The sequence below is a fragment of the Balaenoptera borealis genome, assembly GCF_965194805.1.
Source record: "Balaenoptera borealis genome assembly, chromosome: 14".
In the NCBI taxonomy this organism is placed as follows: Eukaryota; Metazoa; Chordata; class Mammalia; order Artiodactyla; family Balaenopteridae; genus Balaenoptera; species Balaenoptera borealis.
Genome location: NC_138875.1, coordinates 17,451,366 through 17,475,184, shown reverse-complemented (window position 1 = coordinate 17,475,184; position 23,819 = coordinate 17,451,366). Strand labels below are relative to the sequence as shown.

General features: G+C 37.4%; 1 protein-coding gene across 6 annotated transcripts in view; it reads left to right on the top strand.

Annotated features, from left to right (window-relative positions):
• The window catches only part of WDR7 (WD repeat domain 7), a 354,441-nt gene that overhangs the window by 246,890 nt on the left and 83,732 nt on the right, over positions 1-23,819 (top strand). For all 6 annotated transcript variants that reach the window (XM_082353717.1, XM_082353718.1, XM_082353719.1 and 3 more), the window contains 3 exons: positions 7,254-7,371; positions 9,684-9,833; positions 10,429-10,511. In XM_082353717.1, coding sequence (XP_082209843.1) covers positions 7,254-7,371; positions 9,684-9,833; positions 10,429-10,511 — 351 coding nt within the window. The remainder of the gene's footprint in view (positions 1-7,253; positions 7,372-9,683; positions 9,834-10,428; positions 10,512-23,819) is intronic.

Below are 23,819 nucleotides of genomic sequence, written 5' to 3'. Positions count from 1 at the left end.
CGTGCTCCCACCCCTGTGCCATCTTGCATTTGAAATCTTTTTTTTTTTTTTTTTTAAGGCTCCTTCTCAAAGGAGCTGGTGATGGTGATGCAAATGATAATTATAGCCACACTTTATGATCTTTTTTTTTTTAATCAGTCATCAATTTTATACACATCAGTGTATACATGTCAATCCCAATCACCCAATTCAGCACACCACCATCGCCACCCCACCGCGGTTTTCCCCCCTTGGTGTCCATACATTTGTTCTCTACATCTGTGTCTCCACTTCTGCCCTGCAAACCGGTTCAGCATTTGAAATCTTATACCCAGAGAATTAAAGACCAACAGAGTACTAAATTCAAAACGACCTATTAAAAGGACCTAAAAGAGGTCAACTCAGAAATTTTAGATTTTTAAAATCTATTTAATGAAATCATTTTCGTCAAGAATTTTGTGCCTTCTGGAAATTAGAAGCCCATTTAAATATCAGTAAACTCCTTGACAGCTTGGGCCATGTTTCGATACTATGTGTTTATTCTTATGTATTCAAACACCTGTTATATGATTTGCATTGTTATTTACAATAAATATTTAATAAAGTCCTAGAATTTTAGAGACAAAAATCTTCTTCAACAGCATGCAATCCAGTGCCCTTGATATGGTATTAAGTAAAAATAAGTTGTAACGATTAAACAACTTGTCCGAGGTTACACTAGTCCTGTGAGAGCTAAGACTATCACTTAGGTCTCCCGACTCCCATTTTGCTGCTTCCATACCGCATGGTTATGTCACCCTTTATATAATGAGAGATCCACAGGTGGAATTTTACGTGAGGAATTTTTAAGTTAATGATTATGGGCTGTTTATTCATGATGGACTGTTTAATTGAAAATGGAAGGCTGCACTTCGTTGAAATCATAGGTTAAGTCATCCCCAGCTGATTGTGAAAATAATAGAAATGTATGCAGTATTATCTTTTTAAAAAATCCATGGTTTTTTAGATCAGCATGGTTATGGACATATGGGTAAAATGTTAGAAACAGTAGAAAATCCTACTTTTTTTTTTTATGTAAAAGTACAGAAGAATCCTTGTGCTTTTGTATGTGTTGTGGTCTGTGATTCTGATTCCATTTTCCTAGTTCATGTTGCAGACCTTTACTCTGAAAGAGAACAGCAGAGCAGGGCCGGCCCAGCTGCTGAAGGTGCCAGACTGTCACCTCATATTGCTGTGACTGAGGGATGTGGATGAACTACACAAAGTCCATTGCTTTTTTGGAATATTCACAGTTGCCAAACTTTAAGGGAGAAACATACAGTCATTGGAAACCACACATGCTCTGATAACATAGATAAGCCTTATATGTTGGAAAGAGTCTTTCTGGACAATATAAAATAGAGTTGGAGAAAAAAGAATTGACATTTTAACTCAGATCTCAATCATATTTTTTAGATTTGAGAGCCAGAGAGTAAAGATCACATCATACAAACACTAAGGTGCTTTAGGCTTCAATATTTAAATTATTTTTCCTATTCACATGACATTTATTTTTAATAGAAAGTTTATAATTGGAGGAAACCATTTAACTAAATCATGTTGGCATACATTTTATTCATTGTAAATGTATACAATATATAGAAAACAGGTCTAAAAGATATGCACTTGGAGGAATTGCCACCTTTGAGTTTAGAAAATTAATGCCACCTGTGACTTATCAGATTTAGGTCCCACATGACAAAGAGGAATTGCTGATTCCCTATTACGTTAAAGACAATTGTTAACACACCTATTTTACCAGGGAGAGGTAGAATGGAATTCCCAGATGATACGTAATTATGTATTTTCAAAATAATTTTAGTCTTTGTTTTAGATGGGGAGTGTTTTCAATGCCCTGTTACTGTTTGTCTTAGTTCGCTTGGGCTGCCATAACAAAGCACCACAGACTGGGCTACTTAAACAACAGACATTTATTTTTCACAGTCCTGGAGGCTGGGAAGTTCAAGGTCAAGGTGCTGGTAAGACCTCATTCTGAGGTCTGTTCTCCTGGCTTGTAGGCTCCGCCATCTTGCTGTGTCCTGACTTGACTTCTTTGTGACCAAGATTGGAAGAGAGAGGTAGAGCAAGCTCTCTGGTGTCTCTCATAAGGGCACTAATCCCATCACAAGGGCCCCACCTTCGTGGCCTTATCTAACTCTAATTATCTCCTAGAGGCCTGTCTCCGTATACCATCACATTGAGGCTTAGGGCTTCAACATATGAATTTTAGGGAGACACAAGCATTCAGTCCATAATTGTGTTGACTATGATTTGCAGGTTATTCTATGAAAGTTGTGTGTCCCGCCCCCCCCCCCCCCCCGCCGAATATTCCCTTATGGCATTCCATAATTTGACAGATGGGTGAAGTCTGACAATTGTAGACAGTGACATTTAACTGAGGTGGTCTTACATGTAAGTTTTAAAAAGCTTTTACTGCCATGGAGTAAGGGTTAGAACAGGATTAAATGAGCAGTCAAGTAAGGATTGAGCTTGGCCTGAGTGGACTATTTTTCTATTCATGGTTTTTATTTATAATATCTATCATCTCTGGTATTTCATATTGGATGTGTATACTGAAATGCTGAGTAAAACAGAGAGTGTGTCATATCATATTTTTCAGAATAAAGACTGAAACAAAGACCCACCCTATAAACCTATGTAACAAATGATCTGCATAACAGCCAGATAAGCAGGATCAGGTGAAAAGAGTGAGTTCTGTGTTTACATACAGATTGCAGAATAAGGCAGACATCCCCTTTAATTTCAAGCCTCTGATAGTATGACCCTTCCTTGTTCAGTTAGAATCGCACATTAAAATATATCACACACCCAGTGCACTTTTGACTTTCAAGATAACTACATGCAGAATTAGACTTTGTCTGTTGGGACCACCAGATCAATTACTTTGACTTCATTTCTTGGTCAATTCAGTCGAATAACTGGCTTAAGTGAATTTTTTTTTTTCCTGCTGAATTTGCCAGGTAACTTCATTCACCTTCATTTAACTATTGAGCTACCACTATGTCCAAGGGCTGTACTAGGCACATTGCGGGGGGTAGGGGGTGATACACAGGATTAGAAGGCATGGTCCTAATCTGTCTATTGATTCACAGTATAAAACTAATTCAGAATGAGAGTCAGTGCTAAAGGCCCGGACTGAACAGGTTTTGTTGTTTTTTTTTGTTTCAATATATGGTAACTGAGTGCTGTAGCAATTGCAGAATACCACATGGGCTTCCACAAGAATTGAACAGAGGGGAGGGAGGAGAGTGTGCTAGTGGGGAAAGGGGTAGTGGAGAACCATTAGCAAAATACTACAATTAAAAAAGGAATCGAATTTTAGGGACCAGCTTTGAAATTAGTCTGGCCTCGGGAGCATGGGCGTGGAAATGACTGAGTTACAAATTAGCAAAACAAGATTATGGAGGGCCTGGAATCTCCAGCCAAGGAGTTTAAGATTTTTCTAAGCACTAGGACCCAGTGCGGTTTTTAAGCAGGTTAACCATGAAATAAAGTTGGTGCTTTGGAAAGATTACTCTGGCAGGGGTGCATTGAAGAGGCTGTAGACAGGAGAGACAAGGTTTCTCTTCTGCCCCTGTTGCCTGGGCGACTCCCTTCTGTTATCACGCTCACAGCCCACCCACTTGTGCACTGTGGATGCTCTGACGGTCACTGCAGAGCCCTGACTTCAGAGCAAGAGCTGCATCCGCATTCTGAAGTCCTACCCTCAGACTGCCAGACACTGATGACAGGAATCACTCAAATGCACACGTTGGTGCCTCTGCAGATTGTTGGGTGGTCCAGCTTCCCAACAGCTGGAATCCAACGGGCAGCACTTTTCTATGTCTTTGGTTCGCTTCCTTCCCCATTACCCCCACTTTATCACTTTTCTTCCTATAAGAAGTTTGCCAGTTTCCCCAAATTCACAAGGTCATTTGCTGAGGAGGAAGGGTAATGTGTGACTAAGCCTTTAACTTGAAACTAGTGACCTGCCATTCATTGATCTCATTTTCTTTTCACTTTGTTTCTATTTGTAAGAGGCATCTTTGGTTGAGAAGAAGCACCTATTGTACCTGTAACTGTCAGATGCAGGGCTAGATGTTTTTGCATTTGTCATCTCATTTAATCTTCTCATCAACCTGGTGAAGTCGGTATTTTAATATAACCATTTTACTGACATTGTGCTTATTCAGTCTAGGGTGGCCACAGGGCACAGCATAAGGGCAGGGGGACAATATCCACTTGTCACTGTGGTGTGAGCCTTGGAAGTCTGTCAGCTGACCTCCCCCACCCTCAGGTGCACACACACATGTGCATATCCATGTGTATTTATTCTTTCTTTCTCTCTTTTTCTCCCCTCTGCCTCGCCTCCCCTGGCCCCTTTTTAGCATCCCACTAAACTTTTCTCCTCCATGCAAGGAACAGAGACGGGGTGGAAGAGAGGACTTAGAGGTGGGCGGTGAGTTTGCAAGGATCCTGTTTATGTGAATAAAACTCTGCTTTCCAACTGCAAGAGGTCACGACAGCACAGCTGGGAATGGGCAGGACTTACACGGACTCCAGAAGGATGCTGTAACGCCTGTCCTGTGGAAGCCAGGCCCCATCTCTTAGCGAGCAGTACATCCATGGGGAGGGCACCCAGAGCCAGGAAGGGCAGCAGGGGCAACATCTTCTCTATCCCTGTTATTTCCCTTGATTCAGCCTAGCCCTGCAGGTAACCACGTCACCAACATACGGATGTAAGTTTCAAGTACAACAACCCTCAGGTCTATTTCATAAGCTCGGCCATCGCCTGTCCTATACCTACCTGTAAAGTTGGTCATCGGTACCCACATGTAAGACTTCTTTCTTTAGCTGAATTTGATCTTTTTGAGGGTTTTTGATTTCCAGTTCTGCTATTTAGTACAGTTGCTCTCTGTTACAACTTTATCTCCATACCAGTTGATAACCGTGCATCCTGTATCTTCATTCAATCCACTGTTGATACTGAATAAAACAGAGCGGAGGTCCAGGTATTACAACATACCACTAGAAAGCTCTCTCAGAGATGCAGTCTAGCCAGTCATCCAAAAGTGCTGAGTTTAGTCATGTTAGCAGTTCATTCATCCAATTAATCACAGTATCGTCCAGCCCCTCCCCCTTTATTTTCTCCAGAGGTCGGCTATCCTGAAAGATATTACGCTGCTACCTTGGCTCCTCACTGACCTTCTCTGGACCTGATTTCTCCCTCGTAAAATGCTGATATCACCACCTCATAGGGATGTTCTGGGCAGATGCAAGAGGACATGATGTAGCGCAGGGAAGCTCCACTTCAACCCTCTACCTACGGGTCCCGTCCAGTTCTTTTTCCTCCTCTCGTGCCTCCCACATGTGGGGTGGGCCGCCCTGGAAATAGCCACTCTTTCTCCCTGGCTCACTGCTTGGCAGGGATGTTGCCTAGGGGATCTTTCCAGCTTCAACATCCTGTGATTTTACTGATCTTAGGAAAGTTGATTTAGGTTTGTTCAGAATTATTCAATTAACATACCATTTTTGTCTGTTTCAGGCTTTCAATATTATCAACATCTATTCATCCACACTGATGACAGGAAACATCATAGAGTATCTGAAAAGTTTAGCTTTTGAATTTTTTTAAAACTTAGCTTACTAATGATCTAAAACTTTACAATAACTTTTTAAGCAATCTAGCCCAGCACTACTCACATAGTAAACATTTCTTTTCCTGAATTCTCAATAATAAAGTTTAATCCAGAAGAGAAACTGCTCTTCTGATGAACATCTCCGTCCAGCCCCCGCTGGGTCCCGAAGGCGTCAGGACCTTCCATGCGGGTGATGCGCCCACCAATGCATCCCTTCTGTTTATTGCTCAATATGCGTGTTTGTTCTCTCAGCTCACATCTGTCTTTTTTGTGGTAAACATGAGAGGAAAGCTCTCCATCGTCTTCTCCTCTGAGTTCCCACTTTGTGTCTACCCTCAGTTTGGAAAAGAGTAGAGACAGTTATATGAACAGACAGAGACTGAGCAATATAAAAGTCACAAAGAAATAACCACAATTTTCTGTAATCAATTTACCTTTTAAGACTGATGGGAATGCCTATGTGATGCCTCCTTATTTTTTAACTAAAAGTTAAAATAATGATTCTTTGATCAATTATAGAGATACTTGTAAACTTCCTGAAAATTTTTAGTAAATGTAATTCATTTGACACATGAAACACAAAGATTATTTAATTGGAGCAGGACAGATCTTAATATAATTTCATATGGATATTTAAATACCAAGGTTATTTAACTAGCGAGAGAAGCTATAATGGATCTCTCACTGAGTAACAAATTATTCCCTGTACACAGTTGATGTGTGGGTCACATGCCACGTTTTAATGAAAAAAAAGCCTTAATACTTTTCACAGTAGTCTATATAAAATATAAAGGAAGCTTACAAACAGAAGAATATTATCATTTTTATGTTTTACGAGTGGCAAAGGAATATATAGCAGCACTATCCTATCAGGACATCCTCACAGTCTAGAAAGATTTATTTCATCATGTACATATTCTTGTATATAGCCTGGACCGTGTCATGTGTATGTTCTTTATAGAGAGAGAGTAAGTATCAGTTAATAGAATTTTTTGCAACAATACTGAATACCTACTGGCAGAAAATGCTGATTAGTAGATTGGTTCTGAAAGTATTGAGTGTAGGGTAAACTAGCGCTACTGAGGGTATTTCAAACTAAAAGTAATACATAAACTAAAAATAATTTTGTGATTTTCAGTTCTTTGGTAATTTTATGGACAGGAGTGAATTTTCCTTCCTCTCAGATATAGGCCTTAAATACAGCCTTTTAACTTGGCCTTATAAACAAATTTTTACCTTTAACTGTTTTAAGGAAAAAAATTGAAAATGCTCTGCACAATATTCTTTCTTGCCTTATTCGGAGCTATGTGATATGTATTCAGTACTAGTTCTTGATAATTTGTTAACAAGGCGTTTTTAACACTTTGGACAGATGCACATACTGTTTTCAATCTTCACGGTTAATTATTCGATTTTGTATTTGATGCCAGAACACCCTGACTCCTAATCACTGCTCATTGTTGCAAGTCCATTATATTCTAACTGTTTGAGTGCTCCCATTGACCTTGAACTGACATTATAAGCTGTGTCTAATCTTTTCAGTCTATATTTCTAATGCTTCTTTTCTTTCTTCCTTTTTTTCTGATCCCTGTTTAGCATCACAATGGGGCTGCCTCTGAGCCCTGCAGCTGACTCTGCCCGCTCCTCGCGGCATGCCCTATCTCTCATTGCCACGGCCAGACCACCCGCCTTCATCACGACTATAGCCAAAGAGGTGAGAGGAACTTCTCGGTGTGCTCCGTCTTCTCATTTAGAGGAATTATCTCATAGTGTGAGCCGAGGGTCCGTATCTATCGATAATCCTTACAGTTTGTTCTAGAACAATGCAAGTTAATAATTTAGGGCTGGGATGAATACATATGTACCTGTGTGCATGCACACTGAATTCCACAGCGGTGCATTCATTACTTGTGCTTTTGTAGTCATTTCTGTTCTCAAAGTTAATTCACTTGTAAATATTTGTATTTACAGTAATTTCTCAATCTGAAATACAGCAGGCTTGTTCAAATTAAAATATATTAAAGGTATCCACATTTTACAAGTGTAAGTATCTACCTATAATCAAAACAAAACTTAACACTGGCTCTCCAACTGTAAACAAAAATGTAAGTCATAAACTTGCTAATTGTTTTTCCTATTACATGTCACAGATAAAGACTTGAATGCCAATTGATTCCTGCATTCTTAGTGCTCTAATTGCCCACATCTAACTGAAAAACTAGTAAAGAACAATGAACCAATTATAAGGTCTTTCCTATAGGTCTTAGTAGTAGGAGAAAAGGCAAGGAAGATAAAGTCCTAAATTTTCTTTAAAGGTTTGTTCCATTTTAGCATGAATAATGTGCAGACTCGGTGTCCGTGGGGTATGGGCCCTACCTGAGTTGTTTTTCCTGTAGCTAAGATGAATTTTTAAAATACTAAATAAATACCTCGAAGTCTGCCCTGATAACCTACAACCTACTGGGCCTATGTCTGCCCCAGAGCCATCCTTAATAGGCATGCAGCAAATATTTGTGACATGAATGTAGCTAGAAGGGAGGAAAGAAGGGCCTAATAGCAGATTGTATGGGTTTATATGAGGCAGTGGGACTTTGAATTCACACCTAAAATAGATTTGCAGACTAAGGGGCTTTGTTTTTCTAACAGTGCATAGTGGTGCAGTGAAAGTCCACTGTGTTTAAAATATACACATGTATGTTATATGTCTATATTTTATAGATAGTATATATTTGTATAAAGTGTATGTATGTATAAATGAACGTGGGATTTTTTTTTTACCAGTTTTTCATATCAGTGGAATATGCAGAGATACTAATATTGAATATACTGAATAAGCCTTACATCACTCTGATACAGATACAGGTCTTATAAAGGCCAGGCATTAAATTGCCTCTTTAAAGAGAGTAAACAAGTATTTTATATTAATTGTGTTTTTGAACTTAATTTTCACCATTTACATATGAGTATTTTTAAATGAACTCTTAGAATAGCCACACTTGGGGTTTGTTCTACTCCAGCATTTGACTAGAAAGGTAATTTTAAAATATTTTAATGTTAATGGTCTAACTAATTGCCAATGATTCCCACATTCTTAGTGTTCTAACTAATATTTTAATGTAATAGTCCACATTTATTACCTTTTAAAAACAAGTTTTCCACTTCACTTAGAGGTTTAGAGTAAAATACTGAAGTATTTCTCACCATGACAGCTGTCCCTAACCCCATCCCCATGCCCACTCTTCCATGGCTGGCCCAGGGCCTGTTAATGCTGTTGCTCCTCTGAACTGTTAAGACTTACAATTTGTACAAGGAAGAAAAATCACACTGAACTTACATTACAGTTGACCCTTGACCAACATGGGTTTGAACTGCGCAGGTCCACTTATATGCGAATTTGTTTCAGTAGTAAATACTACAAGACTGCACATTCTTGTGGATGGTTGAATCCTTGGGCACAGAGGGCCGACTGTAAGTTGTACACGGATTTTCAACTCCGTGGAGGGTTGGTGCCCCTAACTCCCAGCATTGTTCAAGGGTCAGCTGTGTTTACACAGTGTTCATTATTTTTGGAGGTATGTTTTTTTAAAATTTCCCAACTTGATTATAAAGCACCTAGAATGGCGCCTGGGACACAGTAAGTGCTATGTAAGCATCATTTACCATTATTACTTGAGAACAAGAATCATGTCTTATATGCGCTGGTGTCTCCTAACTGCTACCCTCCTCAATGCCGAATATGCAAGATTCACAGACCTTCCGTTTGTCCCTTTTTAAAAATGTCATGGTGATATTGTATTAAAGTCTCATATAATGCCCAAGAACTAGAATTCTATTAGGGAATACATACTGAGTGTTTATTGTACTAAGTACTTTCTTTGTAATTAAAAGTGTTTCCTGACCCACCCCAAGACATTTGTTTTTGTTGATTTTTTTTTCTGTTGTATTAGTAAGTGAAAAACCAGTGGCTAGAAATGTAAAAGTCTATCAAGTATCGAACATATCTACAGCATGGAAATATTTTTCTAGGTGCACAGACATACTGCTCTTGCAGCAAATACCCAATCCCAGCAGAATATGCACACCACAACTCTTGCCCGAGCTAAAGGGGAGATTCTGAGAGTCATTGAAATTCTTATTGAAAAGATGCCCACGGATGTCGTGGATCTTCTCGTGGAGGTAAGAATATTCTGTTTTAAATTATATCAGTACATCTACAGCTAAATTAAATATTCTAGTGTAGTAATATAAATTAGCATCTTTATTTCCAGCACCTCTAAAAGAAAGAAAGAGATGACTAAAATGAATGAACTTTTTGTATCATTTCTGGAGACTTTATTTAAATTGCCTCAAAAATCAAAATGATTGCTGTGTCCATTTACCATTCACATGGAATGGGCTGTATTAGAGTAGTTTTTAAAGGTTATAGTCTCTTCCGTATCTTTCACTATAAGTAAAACAGAACATAGAGTGTGCTTGAATAAAAGTTACCTATCCTGTACATAAATAGGAATTGCCTTTCAAGTAAACAAATCTGGTTTCTTTATTTTACTGTGTGCTGTCTTTAAAAAATGGTTTTCACAGGTAAGAGAAAGGATGGCCTATAGTATAAAGTAAGTACACTGTAATTTTAGTAAATATACTGTAGTTTTAAAGTAAATATCAAAATCAAACTATGTAGAATTTTAATGCAAATGAGACCTAAGTTAATAATTTAAATTATGGAAAATGAAGTATTTGAAACTAATTTTAGATTTGTGTCTTTTCTGTAAAGGTTATGGACATCATTATGTACTGCCTTGAAGGATCTTTAGTTAAAAAGAAAGGTCTTCAGGAATGTTTCCCAGCCATCTGCAGGTAAAGAAGCCTTCAACTGCATGCAAAATAAATAATTTTTAGTAACAAATAATTTAAAACAATTTTTTGAGCAGGATGAGTTAGTAGTTGTGTCCAATTAGAATTCCAATTATGAATTAATATCTGCTTACTTTCTAAAACAATTTAAGCACCTTATATTTAGTCAAAAACACAACTATAATAGAACCACTATTTAAAATTGTGTTGTGAAGAGGTTTTCTCAAAACCTAGAAAAAATGAGTAAGAGATAGCATCTATTAAATGTGTCTGTATTCTTATATCCATTACTCAAATTAGCTTTTACATTACAAAAAGGAGAGTTAGGAAGCTATAACTTAGAGGAGGAAGATATACTTTCCAGCCAATAGAAACATTTATGCCAACTTTTTGCTGGTAAATTTTATTTTTGATATAAAGGCCAGCATTTGCATATTGTCCTAAATATAGGTGTTTTCCCTCTGAGAAAACAGGCCAAGAGCAGTTCAAAGAAGTCAAGAACAGTTAAAACTTTTATAAACAATGTTGTATATGTGAAGTATAACTCTAATAATTTGTATATGTATAGCATTTAATTGTTATGAAGTGAAGATTTTTTAAATGTCGAAATGTAGTCACCTTATGTTTATTTTTAATCTTTTAAGTAGTTTTTGGCTCTCAGAATGTTTATAGCTTGAGATACATTTTGTTTAAAAAAAATTTTTTTTTTAATAAATTTATTTATTTATTTATTTTTGGCTGTGTCGGGTCCTCGTTGCTGGCACGTGGGCTTTCTCTAGTTGCGGCGAACAGGGGCTGCTCTTCGTTGCGGTGCGCAGGCTTCTCGTTGCGGTGTGCGGGCATCTCGTTGCGGTGGCTTCTCTTGCTGTGGAGCACAGGTTCTAGGCACCCAGGCTTCAGTAGTTGTGGCACGCGGGCTCAGTAGTTGTAGCTCGCTGGCTCTAGAGCACAGGCTCAGTGGTTGTGGCTCACGGGCTTAGTTGCTCCGCAGCATGTGGGATCTTCCCAGACCAGGGCTCGAACCCATGTCCCCTGCATTGGCAGGTGGATTCTTAACACTGCGCCACCAGGGAGGTCCCTAAAATTTTTTTTACCTCCATGTGTTCAGTAGAAAGAGTGTTAAAATCTGTTAAAGATAATTGTTTTTGTAGAAAACAGAGCAACCAGTTAGTCATAGTTACATAACATTTTTCTTTTTAAGACAAGCTCAGTGATATCCTTACTTATGTTTGCTCGGTTCTGTGAGTATATTGTAGTGGAAGGCTTTATTTCAGACTCTAAGTTTCCTGAAAGCAGTGGCGTTACACTATGCATCTTTATGCCTTTTGTATTTCCTGGCATTTCAAAAATATTTGCTGAATTAATTGTACTCTGCGTCTTCCCAAATCTTTCGTCATATTTACAGTAGACTTCACATCCTAGTCTCTTCATTTTGCTGTTTCTGATTTATGCCATCCAGAAGTTAAATCAAGAACACATAGAAAAAGATTATGCTGTAGTATACATGTGTACAGATATTTTCTTGTGATATAGAGTAGGCATGTTAGGATACAGTAATTTTTTAACATCATGCCACATTAATTCTGGTTTGTGTTCTTTTTATTAAAAATTATATATATTAAATGTTTTTGTATAATTAACTGATGTTAAAAATACATGTAGTTGTTATATTCCCAGTCGATTATTCTCTAAGGAAATGTCTATGCAAAAATGGACATTTATCTGTCACTTAGTGGAGGTGAGGAAGCAGTTTCACTAGGGATTATCTTACTGAAGGTTAGCAAAGCATTGCTTACAGCAGTCACTGCTGTGTAAATAACCCTCCTGGAGCTAACGTGAGGGAATTGTTCAACATGTAAAGGGCCTACCTTTGCCCTTGCTGGAAGCCTGACTTCTCTCCAGTTCCTTCAGTCACCTTACTTTCTGCACATCCACTTTGGTTTGCTCTTGTTTAATCACTGGAGAGCAAGGTTTCTGCTTGAATGCTAAGGAGGCAGGTGTCTAAACGGAATGCTCGGTACCAGTTTTTTTCTGATTTGGCAGAAAGCAATTGCATTTTGTTTATTAATTTAATAACATTTATTGAACATCTGCTGTGTATCAAGTGCTGACTAGGCTCTGGGGGTGCAATGATGAATGAGATGATGTCCTCAAGGAGCACAGTGTCTCATAGGGCAGGTAATTATTTTTTGTTTTGTTTTGTTTGTTTGTTTGTTTATACTGCAGGTTCTTATTAGTCATCAATTTTATACATATCAGTGTATACATGTCAATCCCAGTCGCCCAATTCAGTGCACCACCATCCCCACCCCCCGCGGTTTTCCCCCCTTGGTGTCCATACGTTTGTTCTCTACATCTGTGTAGGGCAGGTAATTATAAAGATAAGTAACGCCAGGGTGCTGTGTTACGTGCTGGGAGAGAATTACGTACGAGGGACAGGGTTGGGCAATAAATGCAGTGCTTAACTCTGGATATGGGAGGCTTAGAGAGTTCACAGAAGAGGAATAATAATAATAATAATAATAATAATAATAATGGAGTCTTGGAAAGTTTCACAAAGGAGAAGGCAGACTAATAATAATAATTTCCTTTTACTAAAGGAGAAAAGTACTTTAATAAAAGTGGCTGCCAAACGGAGAGAAGGATTTGCCCTTCGCAGGGGTTTGGGGGGTGGTGGTAGGAGTGGTGGTGGGTTCTGGGAAAGCTTCACCGAAGAGTTGATGTGGTGAGCTTGCAGAATAAGTAAGTGTGTGCCATCTGGAATTGCAGAAAGAGTCATACTGACCAATGTTTGGAGGTACAAAAGTATACAGTGAGTTTGGCAAATGCTCTGTGGTAGTGGCTGGAATGTAGGTAGGATGGAAGTCTAGCATAGTGCCACAGGATAGGGCTTTGAGTTCCATACACAGGAATTTGGTTATTATTCTGCAAGCAATGGCGAGTCAGCAGAGTTTAAGCAAACACGTGTAATTCTCTTTCCAGAACATAGTTGATAAGATATAATCTCATGAAACATAGGATTTATAACAAATAGTTATAAATTGAGGTAGTTAACTACTTCTTATTAAATTGTATTCGGTATTATTAGAGCTGTGAAGATATACGCCATAAAAAGTCAGTGCATAGACGTAGAAAGATGAATAGCAATATAAGGCTGTATAATAGCTTGTACTAAATGTTAGTTGGAACAGATAATAAATCATGGAGGACTTCAGAGAGCACTAAGCTTAGATGGGCCCTCCAAACTTTTACAGGTCGATGCCATGCTACTTATTTAGGCTGATTTGTACTAGATTGATAAATGAACAACAAGAAACATATTAACATATCAACAGAAGTAAAAATTATTTTATTGAAAACCTGCCATGTTCGTAACATTGTACATGCCTTACAGCACTTATTTGCCCTCTACTTATAAATAAATGCCTTTCGCTAAATAGTCAAAGTCAGTGATGTGAATATCTGTGGTCCAGTCAGGTGAAATTTGTTTTTAAAATCTTTATATAAGGTTGTATACTTTTTGTTTGTTTGTTTGTTTTCTTCTTTCCTTTACCCTTTCTTAAAGATGCTATGGGTTTTAGCTTAGGCTAACCTCTATAATGTTGCTACATACCAGTATTCAGTTCTTATGGTTGGTAGGTCATAAAAAACTATAAAACTTCATTTAGTATTTTTTTTTTAATGAGATGATATTTGTCAAAGCACCTAGCAGAATACTTGTGATATAGGTAGTCAGAGAATATTAGTTTACTGGGGGGGGGGGGGTCTCTCCATCTGAACAATAATGTGAAAACCCAAAATGTGTGTAAGAAATTAGTTAATATTTATTTTAAAGAATCTTATATGCATAAAAACTACAGGATGGCATTATTATCATTTTCATATATGTAAAAAAAATTGGTTTACTTCCCAAATATTAAATAAATTTTAGTCAATGTTATAAAGATGCTCTTCACATCTAAAGTTGTATTAATTCAATTAAGAGCTATTCTAGTATCCTGAAGTCATTGAATATTTAAAAATCAAAAGTACTCTCATTTGGGTTATACATAAATTTCACTATTTTCTGAGTACCAAGATGAAGTAGCATCGTCAAATGTGGAATGATCCTAAGATTGGTTTTCTTGTTTTTTAGATTTGTTTTGTTTTTTAACCTTGACAAGTAGGCTTGTGATTCTGATATGCATCTGGGTTCAGAATTTTAAAACTTGAACGTGGTAATTTCTCTAAGATTTTCTTTACTGTTAGTAACTTGGCAGTTATTTTTCAGACTGTATTTAAAATTTCCATTTTATTGGTGTCATGAAAGTCTTGGCTTTAAGCTTAGGCTGACCTCTGTATTGTATGTTGCTACATACCAATAGTCAGTTTATTCAGGTTTGTTTGTTTATTCATTCATTTTTTCAGGTTTATTAATGATTATATGACTTAATATACAATTTAATGAGTGGTGAATCCATCCACTGAAGTATGTTGTTAAATAAATCTCTTTGTCCTCTGACATATTTACTCAAAACATATTTAAGTTTAAGCTACAAATTGTAAATACAATGAAAGAAAGATTGATACAGAAAGATTGATTTTTCTAAGTTTGTTCATATAATATTTTTCCATCAGTTGTTAAAGCTTCTTGTAGTATCTTCTGCTTGAAAACAGAAATGGATTAGAACACATGCCAGTAAAATTTGATATAATTCTGTCTTCTTACTGACCCGAAACTCACTTGTTGATATTAAAATATGAGGTTATAGCACCGCAGAAATGCATAATTTGCCAGAGTTGAGCCATATGTTTGTATCTAAACTTCTTAGTATCCAGTGTGCAAAGAGGGGCAGACCATCAATACCTAAGTCACAATGTTCAGATGATAGAAATAGAGCAGTTGTTCAAGAGGAACATACCTGTTTGTAGGACTGAGATCAACGTGGAATTGAGAGTCCTCAGGAGAATTTCCATCTGTGGAGCGGGTGGTTGAATCTGCTGATGTGGGACCTGTGGAAATGGACAGCCAGCTGTCATAAGGCCTTTTATGTAAGGGTTTGAACATCCGCAGATACTGAAGGACAGCCGTATGCAGTTTATAGACTCAGTTGTTTTAGAGATTTTGCGACTCTCAAGAATGTCTTGGCTCACACAAGCCAATATTAAAATATATTCAGTGCCTGTTAGTTGAGAGAACTAAGGACACTAAACACAGGTATTAAGTGCTCACTCTCTGTGAGGCCCTCTGGGGAATAATGATCTCTAAGTGTAGTTCCTGGACTGTCTTCAAGAGAATTACCTGATTTCTAGGCTCCCTCTGAGAGCCACTGCATCAGACTATCTTGAAGCCTGATGATTCTTATGCACACTAAAGTTCGAAAACAAGTGCTCTAATAATCCGAAATCAAGAAAACAAAACCTGAGTCATTGTCCTCTGTGACCATGTTCTGTTATGTCAGAGCCTGTATCCTAGAATGCCTTTCTGTTTACATATTGAGTAAACTCAGAATTTCCAAGGAAACATCTAGACAGCCCTTCAGCTCGTGCATTCCAGTGATGCACTGTTAATTTTTAAAGACTTGTCCTTAGACAGTAGCACAGAATGCCTGCCAGAGACTTAACTTCAAACTGTTCATTAATTGACTTTTATCTAAAACTCCATTGAAAAAACCCAGAACAATTAGAAGTTAGTTTAAAAAACACAGGGTCCATTTATCCCTCTCCATATTCTAGTTTATATCCCTAGATTAAGCTAAACCATCAGAGAGCTGCCTGTTTGGACCACATTGTCTGACCTCCTGCAGCGTTTCCTTCCCCAGGTTTCTTGTCAGTGTTCTGCCTGCAGTTTGCACTGAGGAACCTGCCATGTGAGTGTCTTAAGAAGGTTGACAGTGCAGTTACTGTAAGGGTCATACTGATGTCCATTGTTTAGGGTCCCTTCTGTAAGGACTCAATAAAAACATTTCTTTCAAATCCAGATGACAGGCATTTTTTGTTCGTTTTGTCCTAAAGAACGAGTATATGTTTTTTGTTTTTAATTATACTTAACCAGAGTTAATGTAAACATTTTGCTTTGGTCATTGGGCAGCTCAAAACCAAATTCCCCGCCTGACTTTAGTAGTTATGGCTTACATCTCCTATTCTCTTTATCTCATCATCACACCTCAAGCTTATCTTCCTTTTCTATCTTTTTACTGAATTATGTTCTATAAGTTTCCCTAAGTCCTTTCTGTAATATGTGTGTACATATATATTTATGTACATACATATGTATGTGTATGTGTATGTGAAATATAACACGTTTATAATTTTATTTCAGAGGCATGGAAACAAAGATAATCATTTTACATATAATACTATGATTATTTTCTGAAAATTAAAAAACGTCTTCTTTGTATTAATTGAAATATCCTAGATCTTCCTGGAGTAATTTATGTATCTGTGGATATTTGTCTATATTTTACTTAGTAAAAGATACAAAAATAACATAATTTTTTAAATTGAAGTGTAGTTGATTTACAATATTGTGTTAATTTCAGGTGTACAACAAAGTGACTCAGTTTTTTTTTCAGATTATATTCCATTATAGGTTATTATAAGATATTGAACATAGTTCCCAGCGCTATACAGTAAATCCTTGTTGCTTATCTCTTTTATGTATATTAGTTTGTATCTGTTAATCCCATATTCCTAATTTGTCCCTCCTTCCCTCCCTCTCCCCTTTGGTAACCATAAATTTGTTTTCATGTCTGTGAGTCTGTTTCTGTTTCATATACAAATTCATTTGTACTATTTTTAATATTACACATGTAAGTGATATTTGTCTTTCTCTGTTTGACTTACTTCACTAAGTATAATATTCTTTAGATCCATCCATGTTGCTGCAAGTAGCAATATTTCATTCTTTTTTATGGCTAAGTAATATATATATATATATATATATATATATATATATATATATATATATCACATCTTCTTAAGCCAATTGTCTGTTGATGGACACTTGGGTTGTTTCCATGTCTTGGCTATTGTAAATAGTGCTGCTGTGAACATTGGGGTGCATGTATCTTTTCAAATTAAAGTTTTTGTTTTTTTCTGGATTTATGCCCAGGAGTAGAATTGCTGGATCATATGGTAGCTCTATTTTTAGTTTTTTAAGGAACCTCCATACTGTTTTCCATAGTGGTGGCACCAATTACATTCTCACCAATAGTGTAGGAGAGTTCCCTTTTCTCCACACTCTCTCCAGCATTTATTATTTGTAGACTTTTTGATGATAGCCATTCTGACCAGTGTGAGGTTATACCTCATTGTGGTTTTGATTTGTATTGTTGGCCATCTGTATGTCTTCTTTGGAAAAATGCTATGTAGGTCTTCTGTCCATTTTTTAATTGGGTTGTTTGTTTTTTTGATATTGAGTTGTATATTTCAGATATTGACTCCTTTTCAGTCACATCATTTGCAAATATTTTGTCCCATTCCATAAGTTGTCTTTTTGTTTTGTTAATAGCTTCCTTTGCAGTGCAAAAGCTTTAAAGTTTGAGTGTGTTCCATTTATTTATTTTTGCTTTTATTTCATTTGCCTTGGGTGACTAATCTAAGAAAATATCCCTACATTTTATGTCAAAGAATGTTTTACCTATGTTTTCTTCTAGGAGTTTAATAGTGTCATGTCTATATTTAGGTCTTTAAACCATTTTGAGTTTATTTTTGTATATGGTGTGAGGAAGTGTTTTGATTCCATTGATTTACATGTAGCAGTCCAGCTTTCCCAGTACCACTTGTCGAAGAGACTTTCTTTTCCCATAGTATATTCTTGCCTCCTTTGTCATAGATTAATTGACCCTAGGTGTGTGGATTTATTTCTGGGCTCTCTATTCTGTTTCATTGATCTATGTGTCTGTTTTTGTGCCAATACCATGCTGTTTTGATTACTGTAGCTCTGTAGTATAATGTGAAGTCTGGAAGTGTTATACCTCCAGCTTTGTTCTTTTTCCTCAGGATTGCTTTGGCAATTTTGAGCCATTTATGGTTCCATATTTTAAAAATTACAATTTTAGCTGCTGTGTAAACTTTATAGTCAGATTTAAATATTTCCTAATATTTACATTTTAGTTCCAGGGATATTGTTAAAAATACAGTGGTATCCATTAAAAATACAAGAAAATTACTTAGATTTCATTGCTTGTGAGAGACTATAGCATACATATCCTTCAAAACGTAGTTATTCAAAATAGTTCTATCACCAGATTTGGCATCACTGTAACAAATAAAGCTATTTTATTATATAGGAATTAAAATGCATTCTTTCTAGAACACAGATATATTAGCAACACGATTGTTGCAACACTGAATTAATTTTATGTTTATGAATAAGCAGACTAAGAAGTACAATAAGGTAACATTTAAGAAATGAATTCCTCTAGATTCCCTCCCATCTCATTGCACTTTGCTTTGCCTTTGTCAGTCTCCTAGATCAGGGGTCCCCAACCCCTGGGCCATGGACCAGTACCGGTCTGTGGCCTGTTAGGAACTGGGCCGCACAGCAGGAGGTGAGCAGCAGGTGAGCAAGTGAAGCTTTATCTGTATTTACAGCCAGATGTAAATACAGATGAAGCAATCTCCCTATTGCTCACATTACTTCCTGAGCTCTGCCTCCTGTTAGATCAGCGGCGCCGTTAGATTCTCATAGGAGTGTGAACCCTACTGTGAACTGCACATGCGAGAGATCTAGGTTGCGCACTCCTTTATGAGAATCTAATGCCTGATGATCTGAGGTGGAGCTGAGGCAGTGATGCTAGCACCGGGGAGCGGCTGCAAATACAGATTATCATTAGCAGAGAGGTTTGACTTCAGAGACACCATAATAAATCAATGCGCTTAGCACAAGGAGATCAGCTCCATGCTTTTTGACCACCTAGAGCGGTGGGATAGGGAGGGTGGGAGGGAGACGCAAGAGGGAGGGGATATGGGGTTATATGTATTCGTATAGCTGATTCACTTTGTTATACAGCAGAAATTAACACAACATTGTAAAGCAATTATACTCCAATAAAGATGTTAAAAAAAATAAATCAATGTGCTTGAATCATCCCAAAACCATCCTTCCCCACCCCCCACCCCTGCCCCCGGTCCATAGAAAAATTGTCTTCCAAGAAACTGGTCCCTGGTACTAAAATGGTTGGGGACTGCTGTCCTAGGTGATCTTCCAAAAGGCATCATCCAGCTCTCTAGATGATTATTGTTAGAGGCAGAAGTACAGAGGGTTCTGAGTCATTTACGTTTAATTGCTGAGACTATAAATAATACAGCATCCTCAGTTAAAAATATCCTAGACACTAAGAAAGTAGAACTAACTTTTTTCGAGGTTTGGAAGGGTAAACATCACTGAAGTTTCCTCAGAATTCATTGTTGAAATTTAGTTATCAGTTGCTGTGTTACTGAACTTGAATATCCTTGTGAAGACCCTCATGTACAGACCAATCAGCATGGAGCATGCCATGCTTGACTCAGTTTGATTAATTATTTCTCTTTTGGTCACCATATAAACACTGTCTCATTTTACACTACTATATTTGATGCAGTAGCACAAAATATAAAAGTGTAGAAATGCACAGGTGTTACTAAACTAAGAGAAAAGCGGTATAGCACACACACAAGTATGATATATACTTGTTCTGAAATGAATACTTTAAGGGTTTGTTATTCCTTTTGCAAAAGTGTTCTTCTAAAATTGAAGTATAGTTGATTTACAATGTTGTGTTAATTTCTGCTGTACAAAAAATATTCTTTACTAATCTCAGAATAGAAAAATTTAGGCTCTCATAAACTACTGACTATCAAAGCTCAGTTAGAAAGGAAGATAAAGTACCTCTGGAAATATAATGAAATTAAAATATAATTTTTAAATTTAAGGCAATTTTATTATGTTCTTGAGGGCTAGTAGTGAGATAATACATAACAAATAAAGGATTAGAGATTTTTTAATAAAATTGTAAGTTGATGGGAAAATATGATTATATTTGGAGAGTAAGAGGTTTTAGGATTTTTTCATAGCAAAGATTAGATACGCCTCTACATGTGATTTTTAGTCACTTACACCTCCTCAATTATGCACATTATGAGTAGCTTGAAGAAAGGGGTTTTTGCATCCATTTCTTTTATTGTTCCCCATAGCAAGTGGTAGAGGGCTTCATCTGGCCAAAAGCCATATACCCCAGAATTCTCACATAGATCCTTTTATCGTGCATTTTTATTCCTTTAAGTGGAGGCAATTTATTTGATACATAAGTGAGTGATTTGATTTTATGCCTATTAAAGACTTGTCAAATAAATTCATAGATTCAGAAGAAATCCTTTGTTGAGCTCTGTCCCAGTTTTTAGCTTAGAAAATCTGAACACTCAATATAGGCACTCAATAACCGTGGTTGAATAATGATACCAGCTATGCTGCTTCATGTGTTTAGTCCTTAATTTCGTCATAATAAATGGTACCAGTTATTTCACTTAAACGGTGACCTTGCTGCATTATTTTTATAGAATTACAAGTTGTAGAATTTGGAATCTGCAAAGGACCTCACGTTATAAATTACCCACCTCTAGCCTTCATTTGACAAACGGACAAACTTACGAGCATTCTTGTGCTGACGATCAGATGAAAGTGAAGCCCAGCTTGACTGAACGGATCTCACACCTGCTCTGTATTCTGCAGGGCGGGGTGTGCACCTGCTGCACAGGCACCCGCGTGACACGGTTCCTCCATCTCAGCAGAGGATGAGATGGCTGTTGTTGAGTTCCAGGTCCAGGCCTCTTCCTTACTTCATCCTTCCTTTCCCATCCTCTCTCAACTCTTCTTGGACCTTGCTCCTTAGATAACCCTTCTCTCAGTTTTTTTTTAAAGATTTTTTTTGATGTGGACCATTTTTTCTTAAAGTCTTTATTGAATTTGTTACAATATTGCTTCTGTTTTATGTTTTGGTTTTTTGGCCGTGAGGCATGTGAATCTTAGCTCCCTGACCAGAGATCAAACCCACACCCCCTGCATTGGAAGGCAAAGTTTTAACCACTGGACCACCAGGGAGGTCCCCTCTTCTCTCACTTTTATTCTCAACTTCTCTTCCTCTGTCTGGAAACATGTGCTATTATCTCTCATTTGAAACCCTTCCTTCACTCTGTGTCTCCTTTCTCCACTGTCCAGCCTCTCATCTCTCCTTCCCCAGGAAGAAGAGCCTGCGCTCTGTCCATTTTGTCACCTCTCCTGCCCCTTTGATCTACTGTCTTCTGGTCTTTGCCCCCACTATTTTGCTTATCTCTCTCTCTCCCCCTGGTTACAAACAACTTTTTTTTTTTGGCTGCATTGGGTCTTCGTTGCTGCAAGCGGGGGCTCCTCTTCGTTGCGACGTGCAGGCTTCTCATTGTGGTGGCTTCTCTTGTTGTGGAGCACGGGCTCTAGGAGTGCAGGCTTCAGTAGTTGTGGCATGTGGGCTCAGTAGTTGTGGCTTGCGGGCTCTAGAGCACAGTTTCAGTAGTTGTGGCACACGGGCTTTGTTGCTCCGCGGCATGTGGGATCTTCCCAGATGAGGGATCGAACCTGTGTCCCCTGCATTGGCAGGTGGATTCTTGACAACTGCACCCCCAGGGAGGTCCCTACAAACAACTTTTTGATTGCCAAATGTTTTTCAATCTTGAGTGTAGTGGTTCTCAAACTTTTGGTCTCAGAACCCCTTAAAAATTGAAGACCCTGAAGAATTTTTGTTTATAAAAGTTGTATCTGTGGATTTTTAATATATTAGAAATTAAAACTGAGATTTAAAAAAAAATATTTATTGACTTATTTAATAATAAAAAATTCAATTCATGTTGATATAAAAACTTATTTTTATGAAAAATAACTACTTGCCAAAACAAAAAAACTACTGAGAAATGTAGCATTGCTTAACATTTTTGCAGATTTCTTTACTGTCTGGCTTAATAGAAGACAGATGGATTTTTATATCTGCACATGTCTTTAATCTGTTGCCATATGTGTTTCAGTTGAAGTTTATGGTGAAAATCTGGCCTTGCATGGATATATAGTTGAAAAAGAGAGTCATATTTCAATAGCCTTTTAAAACAATTTTGCATCTTCTTTGGTAGTTCACCAAAACTCAACATGTAGTCGTTTTTTAAAGGTTAGCTGCAATGTGGAATCTGTAATTTTAATGAACTTCTCATACTGTTACATTCCATCCATTGGGTGGGTCTTTGAGTGGTTTTTTGAGTGTGTCTTTCACCCATGCATGATTTTATAACATTATGCACTTGTCTTTGGAAAATCTTGCTTACTGAATTATATGTAAATTCTCCATATACTGTCACATTGCAATCCACAATATCAGAACCTCTTATTTGCTAATATTGCTGCTGATCTCATAAAAAAAAAGTCAGTGAGTATTGGGAAGCCAGATTCTATTTTCCAAAATTTCTACTTGAAAGCTTGAATTTTATCATTGGCAACAAGTTCTGTCAGTTGCTTTCCTGGACGGGAACAAAGCAGTTCATTTTCAAGAAAATGTCTGCCAAATACCCAAGTCCAAATCATCATAGTTTCTCTTTTGGTTATACTTTCAGTGAAAGTGAAAAAACAGCTAGTTAAGCTTTCACCTCAGTCTTCCAAGCGTTTTCCCCTGAGACACCAATGATATTTCAGTTGACATTAGAAGTGCTTTATGTATACTTCCCATTCTGTCACACTGAATAATAAAGCAACATGTACTCAAGGGTCAAAATTTAAATAAAATTAATAATTTTTACTGCTTCATCAAGGATATTCTTAAGTGAAAACACTTTGTTGTTTTATTTACTACCAGTGCATGGCAGTGAAGAATATAATGACGCCTAGTACAGTTTGGTGCCACTGCCTTGATTCATACGGAAGTACCAGCAGTTTTACCCATCACTGTATACCATCAGTGCCAGTTCAACACAATGAAAAGATCATATGACATCTCAGGAGTTTTACAAAAATAGTTTTGATCTCACACACTTCCCAATAGGAGCATAAGACCCCCAAGGCATCCACAGACCACACTTGGTGGAGAACCTCTGATTTAGTGGAACCTTTGGTTGCACTGAAATATGAAACTTAACTTCTTTCTGAAAACTCTTCTGTTTTCTGCATCCTCTGTATCCCGAAGTCATAACCTTTCCTAGGATCCAGTACCTGGGGAGAAGGTAGGGTAGACAGGAAGATCTGGGATTAGTTTTTCTGAGGCTCAATACAAATCCTGAAATTTATTCTACTTACTTTAAAGGACTCTTCACTTTTCTGGGGATTCCTGGCTCTCCTCA